Source organism: Oncorhynchus keta, chromosome 32 (genome assembly GCF_023373465.1).
Source record: "Oncorhynchus keta strain PuntledgeMale-10-30-2019 chromosome 32, Oket_V2, whole genome shotgun sequence".
Taxonomy (NCBI): Eukaryota; Metazoa; Chordata; class Actinopteri; order Salmoniformes; family Salmonidae; genus Oncorhynchus; species Oncorhynchus keta.
Genome location: NC_068452.1, coordinates 17,870,222 through 17,881,632, shown reverse-complemented (window position 1 = coordinate 17,881,632; position 11,411 = coordinate 17,870,222). Strand labels below are relative to the sequence as shown.

The following is an 11,411-nucleotide window of genomic DNA, read 5'->3' as shown; positions in this document are numbered from 1 at the left end:
GCAGTTGTAAACCATAGTCTGTTTTTTTATGGTGGTTATGGAGCCGTAGCTTCTTCCTTGCTGTGTGGCTTTTCAGGTTATGTTGATATAGGACTCGTTTTACTGTGGATATAGGTACTTTTGTACCTGTTTCCTCCAGCATCTTCACAAGGTCCTTTGCTGTTGTTCTGGGATTGATTTGCACTTTTCGCACCAAAGTATGTTAATCTCTAGGAGACAGAACGCGTCTCCTTCCTGAGTGGTATGACAACTGCGAGATCCCATGGTGTTTATACTTCCGTACTACTGTTTGTACAGATGAACGTGCTACCTTCAGGTGTTTGGAAATTGCTCCCAATGATGAACCGGACATGTGGAGGTCTATGATTTTTTTTCTGAGGTCTTGGCTGATTTCTTTTGATTTTCCCATGTCAAACAAAGAGGCACTGAGTTTGAAGGTAGGCCTTGAAATACATCCACAGGTACACCTCCAATTGACTAAAATTATGTAAATTAGCCTATCAGCAGCTTCTAAAGCCATGACATAATTTTCTGGAATTTTCCAAGCTGTTTAAAGGCACAGTCAACGTAGTGTGTTTAAACTTCCTACCCACTGGAATTGTGACACAGTGAATTATAAGTGAAATAATCTGCACAAAGTAGATTTCCTAACCAACTTGCCAAAACTATAGTTTGTTAACAAGAAATTTGTTGAGTGGTTGAAAACGAGTTTTAATGACTCCAACCTAAGTGTATGTAAGCTTCTGACTTCAACTGTAGTAACCAAAAAAGTCTTAAACAAATCCAAATATAGTTTATATTTTAGATTATTCAAGGAAGCCACCTTTTGCATTGATGACAGATTTGCACACTCTTGGCATTCTCTCAAACAGCTTCATGAGGAATGCTTTTCCAACAGTCTTGAAGGAGTTTCCACATATGCTGAGCATTTGTTGGCTGCTTTTCCTTCACTCTGTGGTCCAATTAATCCCAAACCATCTCAATTGGGTTGAGGTTGGGTGATTGTGGAGGCCAGGTAATCTGAGGCAGCACCCCATCACTCTCCTTCTTGGTCAAATAGCCCACATACAGCCTGGATGTGTGTTTTGGGTCATTGTTCTGTTAAAAAACAAATGATTGTCCCACTAAGCGCAAACCAAATGGGATGATGTATCACTGCAGAATGCTGTGGTAGCCATGCTGGTTAAGTGTGCCTTGAATTCTAAATAAATCAATGACAGTGTCATTAATATATTATTATATATTATCAGCAAAGCACCCCCACACCACCACACCTCCTTCTCCATGCTTCACGGTGCGAACTACACATGCAGAGATCATCTGTCCACCTACTCTGCATCTCACAAAGACAACGCGGTTGGATCCACAAATTTCACAGGACAGATTTCCACCAGTCTAATATCCATTGCTCATGTTTCTTTGGCCCAAACAAGTCTCTTCTTCTTATTGGTGTCCTTTGGTAGTGGATTCTTTGCAGCAATTCGACCATGATTGACACTGTCTCCTCTGTGTGAGGGGTGTGTCTGTGACTTGAACTCTGTGAAGCATTTATTTGTGCTGAAATGTCTGAGGCTGGTAACTAATGAACTTATCCTCTGCAGCAGAGGTAACTCTGAAGGTTTCTTCAAGTGCAGTCACAAAAACCATCAAGCGCTATGATGAAACTGGCTCTCATGAGGACCGCCACAGGAACGGAAGACCCAAAGTTCATGAGATTTTCCAGTTTGACTTAAAGTAATGATGGACTGTCGTTTCTCTTTGGTTATTTGAGCTGTTCTTGCCATAACATGGACTCGGTATTTTACCAAATAGGGCTATCTTCTGTATACCAACCCTACCTTGTCACAACAGAACTGATTGGCTCAAACGCATTAAGAAGGAAAAAAATTCCACAAATTAACTTTTAACAAGGCACACCTGTTAAGATGTGCAATCCAAGTGACTACCTCATGAAGCTGGTTGAGAGAATGCCAAATGTTCGCAAAGGCTACTTTGAAGAATCTCAGATATAAAATATATTTATAATAATAATATTTAGATTTGTTTAACACTTTTTTGTTTACTATATGATTCAATTAATTATTTCATAGTTTTTGATGTCTTCACTATTATTCTACAATGTAGAATATAGTAAAGATAAAGAAAAACCCTTGAATGAGTAGGTCCAAATTTTGACTGGTACTTGAGTAAAGAAGTAATATGTTGGATGAGTGTATTGCCCCCCTGGTTAGTATTAGTTTATGCTAACTTGCTAGCTGGCAACTTCACAAGCAGTAAATAGTTAGTTAGCATGAGCTGCTAGCTTGTGCTAACTAGCGACCTCACTACTAGATCATCTGAAGTAAAATACATTAAAAAAGATAACGTGACTTAATTGCAGTTGTAAGCATTTCCACTAGTGACTGATAGCTTTACAGTTGATGTTACTTTATAGCCTTTTAGCTATTTTACACAGCATTTTATGTCATATAGCTAAATAGCTAGCTACGTTTTTAAGAGAGAGCTTTCAATTGGCATCTCACCCCCTGTTTTCAGTCACAGGTGGGGACTGAATTAGATGTGAGCAGTGTAAGGAGGTGGGCTCATGAGTTGTGCTCAGATTTGACTGGGGATAGCTTTATTTGTGACCTATGTACAAATTAGAATTGAGCAATAGCAGAGCATAAGAGAGTTGCCACATCAATATTCGACTGAGTGAATCAGTTAAGTTATGAGTTATTCTTATTATATTCTAATGTTATTTAATGTTATTAGATATGTTCCATTCCAATATTCCAATTCATTTTTGTTTATGAATTAAAAACAACTATTGAAAACCTTTTGCTCCTGAATGTCATTTTAAAGACAGCTGCGATAAAACATATTGCAATATTCAAATCATATTTTGTGCAATTGTACATAATGGATTGTATTGAAAAGGAACAACAAAGAAATAACAAAGGAAATTAATGTGCAGGTGAGTTAAAAAGAGGGACTTTACATCATATCTGCTCATAGTGTGTATATTAATTGGGACATGTGCAACAACATTTCCCCCCATATTTGATTTAAATCATTAAAATAAGACAAGTAGACTTAACTTTGAAGTATTACTTACTAAATAATTTCTTAATAAAATGGATTAAATGGATTTTAACACACTTGCGTGAAACCCTATCCCATAATCTTCTACTGGGGTAACTTTTTATTTACATTTTTTCGAAAAGACCCCTTTCAGAAAAGACCCCGGAGGGGGGTAGTTACCCCTAGTACCCTATAGCCTAGTAATGCAATTGAAATTCACATAGTGTACTTTATCCCTTCGAATAAACCCTCCCATTCAAATAATTGTGAAATAATTCAACAGTAAATGTACTTGAAAGTCATGATCATGCCCAAAGCTATAACTGCTGCTTTCATCTTGAGCAGGCTTTGTCCAATCTTGCCATGTCATGCCACGGTACATTTCACCGAAAAACAGCTTTAAATCAAGTGTGTTGAACACAGTTCTACTAACTGAGATGCAATAAGTACACAAAGTAGGACAACCGTAACAAATATTGTTCCCCGCACCACGGCTGATGCGGGTGCCTACCCAGCATTGACGCGAAAGTCGGGGAGCCGAGCACAGTGTATTGACCAGCATGTTCAAGAAGCAGCCAGTGTTTCAGTGGGGGGAAAGGATAATGGGAGAAAGATGAGAAGGAAAACAATAGCAAAGCGCATTTTCGACCTCGAATATGAAGAAGAGGAGGAGGAAGACCCCAAATACGAAGACTTTGGCAACACGACATCGCACAGCCAGCCTCTATGTGTACGTAAACGTTTAACGGTTATTTGTAGTCTGGTCTTCATACAGTAACGATAACTGCCCATTCCGTGAAGGGCGAGTATTTGTCGCTCACGATTTATGTTGCTAATTACCCTACCCGGACTGTCTATTACAGCACAGACTGCAGAAGAGAAGAAAGCACACACACCCGGTGAATGAGAACGTAGAAGAGAATCCACCATGCAACATCGCTCTCCAGAAGTTGAAAACGAGGGTTTGGGTCGACAATTATCATATCATATTTTTTTTGCGACAAAGTTTTCTCTATTATCTTTCGGGGTTGGCACGCGTCTGCTCATTGTGGTGGCATCATATGAGCATGTTGACCGACCGACATAAATCCTATTTGTACGTTAGTAATATAGCACCCCACCTCCTCACTTAAGGGGTTACAACTTGGAACCACAAGGCTGAAGTAGTAGTGACACAGAGAGCATTCACCTCTCAGCTGTGTTTTGTTCCAATGGCGCTTATTGTGAGAGGGGCATGGTGAGGGCAGCCATTGATCTCAATGACGGAGAGGAGGAGGAGAGCACAAACCTTTGGCAAGGGGAAGTGGTGAAAAGAACGACAAGCCAAGACAGCAACAAGTAACATGTTGTTGCTACTCCTAAATAAAGGAAGGATGCTGAATCATAGCTTGACAATGAAACTTTATTTACTTTTTGTCAAGACAAAATCATTTATGAAGAAGAATATGGTATCATCATCACAGGGACTTTCGGTTGTTTCAACCTGGCTATGATTTTTCACCATAGACGGCCATAGCTGATTGTACATAATATATATATTTTTTAAACTGTGACAATTACACACAAGTGAGAACGTATATGACTGATTTCTTATCTCAAAACAGATACCAGTGTCAGACAACCCCAGTGTGGAACGCATCGAGGAGGGTGACTTCATGGCAGAGGTACACTGGCTGATGGCTGTGTGTGTGTGGGTGGGTGTGTGTGAGTGCATGCATGTGGTTTAGACTTTCTATGTATGACTTTTTGACTTCTTAATGTCTCTAAAGGGTCTTGGAGGCCTACAGTCACGTTCAAAGGCTGACCTGGTTGCCATGGTGCTGAGCATGCAGCGAGAGATGGACAACCTGAGGGAGCAAATCAGATGCCTCACAGGTGAGGGCCAGGCAGGAGAATAAGGAGGAAGTTGCCCCTAGACACTGATCTAAGTTCAGTTTTTAATTTCCCCTGCTAATGATTAAGGTCAGGAGTCAGGGAGGGTATGCTGTTCCTACATCTGTGCCTAAGAGCAACCCAGGATGCTTTAATCTCTTGATTTTTTGTGGAATTCATGCTATTGACTGCCATACAATCTATCGTATGCTAGCGTGTGGAAAGTTGGCACGTAACCTGGAGGCCCTGATCGAGAGGACGGAGGTGTGGTCGAGCGGCACGGACCGGAGAACTACATCTCCCAGCATGCCCGAGATCCTGGTGAGGAGCGGTGCCATGACAACGTCGGCCCTGCTGGCCTCTCCAGGGGTGCTGAACGGGTGCTGGACGGCCAAACTAGAGCCCCTCCACACCCACCATAATGGACAACCTCCGGGGTCTCATGAGGGGGGTTCCCAGATCAACGGACCACCTCTCTATCAGGAGGTGATGAAACACTTTTAAGTGTCTTTGACATCAAAAATATATAGCAAAGGTTTTCGGGAGAGGTTCAAAGCTGTACTAGAAGTCACTTTTGATGTCATGCAATATGCAAAATGATATGTTTTCTTTTAAGTTAACTGAATAGGGCTTTGGTCTTGGTCTTATAGCAGAATGTCAGTATACAGTGGGGTCCATAATGATCGGCACCCTTGATAAAGATGAGCAAAAAAGACTATAAAATAAATTATACGAATACTGAGCTGTGTTGTATGCAAAAAAAAATGGGAAAGGTCATTATTTTATACTAATACAATTGCTCAGAGAAAGAGATTTTGTTTAACAAGTAATAAAATAAAATATAGGTGTCAAAATGATTGACACCCCTGTTTTCAATGCTCTTGCTCTTGCATATCACCCCCTTGTGAGGATAATGACACTGAGCCTTTTTAAAAATGTGTTATGAGATTGGAGAACACATTGGGAGGGATCTTAGACCATTCCCCCATACAGAATCTTTCCAGATTCTTAATATCCTTCAAACCACAGGTTTTCAAACGAGGTTCAAGTCCGGAGACTGAGATGGCCATTGCAAAATGTGGATTTTGTGATCAATTAATCATTTATTTGTGGATTTTTGATTAGTGCTTGGGGTTATTGTCTTGCTGGAAGATCCACTTGCGGCCAAGTGTCAGCCTCCTGGCAGAGGCAACCAGGTTTTGGGCTAAAATGTCATGGTATCGGGTAAAGCTCACGATGCCGTTGACCATAACAAGGGCTCCGGGAACAGTGGAAGCAAAATCATTTAGACCCCTATCTCTTTCTCTGAGCAGTTGTATTAGTATAAAATAATATAATTTCCACAAAGAAAATTTGCATACAGTACAGCTCAGTATCTGTATTATTTATACTGTCTTTTATGCTCATCAAGGGTGCAATGATTGCAGACACCACTGTATCTCTAAAATGGGATGGGCCACGACAATGTTAAAGATGCAAACTAATGGTTTATGCCCTCCAGTTCATCACTGCAGAGCTGCTTGACCGCTGTAACACGGGGACCACTGCCCAGAAGCTGACCAACGACCTGCTCCGGGGCCTCTATGAGAGGGACTGCCTGGCCTCTCACTCCATCTCCGGCATCGTCAACAACAAGAGGGGCCAACCCAAGCCTGCCCTGCCTGCAGACGAGATCCAGGCAATACTGAGTAAGGTCTTGTCTGTACTGCAGCCTGAGACAGCTAGACACACCCCCTCATAACAGCTAGACACACCCCCTCATAACAGCTAGGCACACCCCTTCATAACAGTTAGGCACACCCCCTCATAACAGCTAGGCACACCCCCTCATAACAGTTAGGCACACCTCCTCATAACAGCTAGGCACACCCCTCATAACAGTTAGGCACACCCCCTCATAACAGCTAGGCACACCCCCTCATAACAGTTAGGCACACCCCCTCATAACAGCTAGGCACACCCCCTCATAACAGCTAGGCACACCCCCTCATAACAGTTAGGCACACCCCCGTACCGCAGTTGAACATGTCACACTTCCCGCCCAATGTAAATACTTTTCACGTCAACTTCATACTTTCCTATTAAAGCGGTGACTGTAAGTCGATCTGGATAAGAGTGTCTGCTAAATGACTGCTGTAACAGTGCTGTTATTTCCGTTTGACTTCTGGACATTGCCTGAGACTCGAACTGTCATTTATAGACCGCAGTAATCTTGGTACAGGAATAGAGATGTATAGAGATCTCAGCTTTGTATCTGTGCCATTATGGCATCTGACAACATGGGCAACGCCATTGAGGCTCTCTCCATTTTACAGAGTTTGATGCTTGAAAAAAAGTGTAAAGCTAATATCGGTGATTTACCGCCACCTGCAGTGCTGGAGTCTTAAACCAAATCTTATCATTCATTTATTGTGCCCATTAGATAGATGGCAGTGATACAGCTTAAATCCATTTACAAACTAGGCTAAACAATTAGCTGAAGAAGACACCATAGTGCCCTCAAAGCTCATCACTAAGCTAGGGACCCTGTGACTGAACACCTCTCTCTGCAACTGGATCCTGGACTTCCTTACAGGCTGCCCCCAGGTGGTGAGGGTAGGCAACAACACATCTGCCACGCTGATCCTCAACACGGGGACCCTCAGAGGTGCATGCTTAGTCCCCTCCTGTTTTCCCTGTTCACCCACGACTGCGTGGCCAAGCAGGACTCCAACAACATCACTAAGTTAGCTGACGACACAACAGTGATCACCGACAACGATAGGGAGGAGGTCAGAGAACTGGCAGTGGGTGCCAGGACAACAACCTCTCCCTCAATGTGAGCAAGACAAAGGAGCTGATTGTGGACTGTAGGTAAAGGCGGGCCAAACAGGCCCCCATTAACATCGATGAGGCTGAAGTGGAGCGGGTCGAGAGTTTCAAGTTCCTTGGTGCCCACATCACCAACGAACCAAACTATCATGGTCCAAACACACCAAGACAGTTGTGAAGAGGGTACGGAACACCTTTTCCCCCTCAGGAGAATGAAAAGATTTGGCATCAGTCCCCAGATCCTCAAAAAGTTCTACATCTGCACCATCGAGAGTATCCTGACCGGTTGCATCACCGCCTGGCATGGCAACTGCTCGGGATCCGACCGTAAGGCGCTACAGAGGGTATTGCGTACGGCCCAGTACTTCACTGGGGCCAAGCTTCCTGACATCCAGGACCTATATACTAGATGGTGTCTGAGGAAGGCCCATAAAACGGTCAAAGACTCCAGTCACCCAAGTCATAGACTGTTCTCTCTACTACCGCACGGAAAGCGGTACCGGAGCACCAAGTCTAGGACCAAAAGGCTCCTTAACAGCTTCTACCCCCAAGCCATAAGACAACTGAACAGTTAATCAAATCAAATCAAATTTATTTATATAGCCCTTCGTACATCAGCTGATATCTCAAAGTGCTGTACAGAAACCCAGCCTAAAACCCCAAACAGCAAACAATGCAGGTGTAAAAGCACGGTGGCTAGGAAAAACTCCCTAGAAAGGCCAAAACCTAGGAAGAAACCTAGAGAGGAACCGGGCTATGTGGGGTGGCCAGTCCTCTTCTGGCTGTGCCGGGTAGAGATTATAACAGAACATGACCAAGATGTTCAAATGTTCATAAATGACCAGCATGGTCGAATAATAATAAGGCAGAACAGTTGAAACTGGAGCAGCAGCACAGTCAGGTGGACTGGGGACAGCAAGGAGCCATCATGTCAGGTAGTCCTGGGGCACGGTTAGGGCTCAGGTCCTCCGAGAGAGAGAAAGAAAGAGAGAATGCATATGTGGCCAGTCCTCTTCTGGCTGTGCCGGGTGGAGATTATAACAGAACGTGGCCAAGATGTTCAAATGTTCATAAATGACCAGCATGGTTGAATAATAGTAAGGCAGGACAGTTGAAACTGGAGCAGCAGCATGGCCAGGTGGACTGGGGACAGCAAGGAGTCCTCATGTCAGGTAGTCCTGGGACATGGTCCTAGGGCCCAGGCCAGTTGAAACTGGAAGCATGGCCAGGTGGACTGGGGACAGCAAGGAGTCATCATGTCAGGTAGTCCTGGGGCATGGTCCTAGGGCTCAGGTCCTCTGAGAGAGAGAAAGAAAGAGAGAAGGAGAGAATTAGAGAACGCACACTTAGATTCACACAGGACACCGAATAGGACAGGAGAAGTACTCCAGATATAACAAACTGACCCTAGCCCCCCGACACATTAATCAAATGGCCTCCCGGACTATTTACATTGACCCCCCCCTTCCCCTCTGGTTTTACACTGCTGCTACTTGCTGTTTATTATCTATGCATAGTCACTTTACAAATGACCTCGACTAACCTGTATCCTTGTTTTTAAAAGAACATTTAAAAAAATATCCATTAAAATAACATGAAATTGATCAGAAATACAGTGTAGACATTGTTAATGTTGTAAATGACTATTGTAGCTTAATGGAATATCTACATAGGCGTACAGAGGCCCATTATCAGCAACCATCACTGTACCAATGGCACGTTGTGTTAGCTAATCCAAGTCGATCATTTTAAAAGGCTGATTGATCATTATGAATCCCTTTTGTAATTATGTTAGCACAGCTGACAACTGTTGTTCTGATTAAAGAAGCAATAAACTGGCCTACTTTAGACTAGTTGAGTATCTGGAGCATCGGCATTTGTGGGTTCGATTACAGGCTCAAAATGGCCAGAAACAAAGGCATTTCGTCTGAAACTCTATTCTGAGAAATGAAGGCTATTTCATGCGAGAAATTGCCAAGAAACTGAAGATCTCATACAACGCTGTGTACTACTCCCTTCACAGAACAGCGCAAACTGTCTCTAACCAGAATAGAAAGAGGAGTGGGAGGCCCCGGTGCACAACTGAGCAAGAGGAGTGTCTAGTTTGAGAAACAGATGCCTCACAAGTCCTCAACTGGCAGCCTCATTAAGTAGTACCAGAAAAACACCAGTCTCAACGTCAACAGTCAAGAGGCGACTCTGGGATGCTGGCCTTCTAGGCAGAGTTTCTCTGTCCAGTGTCTGTGTTCTTTTGCCCATCTTCATTTTTCATTTTTATTGGCCAGTCTGAGATATGGCTTTTTCTTTGCAACTCTGTCTAGAAGGTCAGCATCCCAGAGTCGCCTCTTCATTCTTTTATTCGGCGCATGTGACAAATGCAATTTTATTTGATTTGACAATGCTCTGATCATTGGCTGATCGCTCCCAACTCATAGGAATCCCCACCCAGTTGACACCTTTAAAATGCTGGAACCCCTCAATGGCAATGTCCATGCAAAAATGGGTTATTTCCAAAGTAATGATAACTTTACATCTCTATAGGTTTCTGATCTTTGACCTCTCACCCACAGGGGCGGTGCAGCACTACTTCCCAGGGAAGACGGACTCGGAGATCAAGGGCTACATCCGCCAGAAGCTGCAGAACGAAGCCAAGCGGCTCCGCAAGAAGCCTCATCTGGCCGTGAAGGTGGAGCCCGAGGCCGGGGCTGAGGGGGCAGAGACTACTTTCTACACCTAAGCGGTGTGGCCACGCCAAACCCCACCCCCTGTTCCACCCAGGGAGTGAAGTGCCCTGCCTCTGTCCAGGTTAAAGTGCAATTATGGGAGGGAGACTCACGTAAAAACTGCTGTGAGAGGGAACCAAAATGGAGCAGCCTTATCAACACCAGTCTAGTCTATCTGTTTGTCTGTCCATTCCCAGCCACGTCTCTGGGCTGGGAGAGAAATAGGCTAGTGAGGGAGGAGTCTATTTGTCTGACAACGTGATCATTCCAGGGGAAGTGTTATGGACTCCAGTCTGATCAAGACTAGTTACTGCTCAGGTGAAGTAAGATGATACTGTAGCTTATTCTTCCTCTGTCCTCTGGCATCGTTCGCAAGCCTCAGTCAGCTAGCCAGCCAGCAGTAGTAGGCCTAGTAGATGGCAAGTGATTTGTTACCAAGTTTAGTACTCTTGTTTCTGTGAAAGAGGTAGCAGTCAGTCGGTGCTCCATAGAGAAGTCGTAACAGAAGCCCCGAACAACATAGCTGTCAGCGAAGCTGCGCGGCACTCTGTGTCACTTCAGTTTGATTTACAGTATTGTCATTGACCTCGTGAAATGAACCTAGCCTTAGTATTGAATTAATTATAAAAAATAAAAAATGACTTTTTTTCCCCCCAAAAGCATCATTGTCCTTTTTAAAAGAAAAAAATCAACTAGAACTGATACTTACACGTCATGTTATCATAGCAGCAATACCCTCGAGACATTTTCAAAATGGTATCTTGTAAAACATTACATTTCAATTATTTTAAAATTAAGAGATCCAACCCACCCTTTTCTAATGATTACTCTTTACGTTGCATGCTGCATCAAAATGAACCCCTAATTATTACCTAATAATTATGCCAATGCAACTGGAGACCAATAACTTTACCAGATATTGGCCACAAGATTCAGCTGTCT

General features: G+C 43.4%; 1 protein-coding gene across 3 annotated transcripts; it reads left to right on the top strand.

Annotated features, from left to right (window-relative positions):
* Positions 1-3,390: 3,390 nt before the first annotated feature.
* Positions 3,391-11,145, top strand: LOC118365190 (uncharacterized). 3 transcript variants are annotated; one of them, XM_035747171.2, is made up of 7 exons: positions 3,391-3,793; positions 3,927-4,025; positions 4,668-4,727; positions 4,833-4,938; positions 5,150-5,421; positions 6,437-6,623; positions 10,317-11,144. In XM_035747171.2, the coding sequence occupies exons 1-7, from the start codon at positions 3,677-3,679 to the stop codon at positions 10,481-10,483; spliced, it is 1,008 nt and encodes a 335-aa protein (XP_035603064.1). In that variant the 5' UTR covers positions 3,391-3,676; the 3' UTR covers positions 10,484-11,144. The 3 variants fall into 3 exon arrangements, with proteins under 3 accessions (XP_035603064.1, XP_035603065.1, XP_035603067.1); XM_035747172.2 differs by lacking the exon at positions 3,927-4,025 and having other exon boundaries at positions 10,317-11,145; XM_035747174.2 differs by lacking the exons at positions 3,391-3,793; positions 3,927-4,025 and adding an exon at positions 4,032-4,401 and having other exon boundaries at positions 10,317-11,145.
* Positions 11,146-11,411: the final 266 nt, after the last annotated feature.

Coding starts and splice junctions, on each gene's coding strand:
- LOC118365190 (XM_035747171.2), top strand. CDS start 3,677: ATGAGAAGGAAAACAATAGCAAAGCGCATTTTCGACCTCGAATATGAA. Junction 4,728..4,832: donor AGGGTGACTTCATGGCAGAG/GTACACTGGCTG, acceptor ATGTCTCTAAAG/GGTCTTGGAGGCCTACAGTC. Junction 5,422..6,436: donor GACCACCTCTCTATCAGGAG/GTGATGAAACAC, acceptor TATGCCCTCCAG/TTCATCACTGCAGAGCTGCT.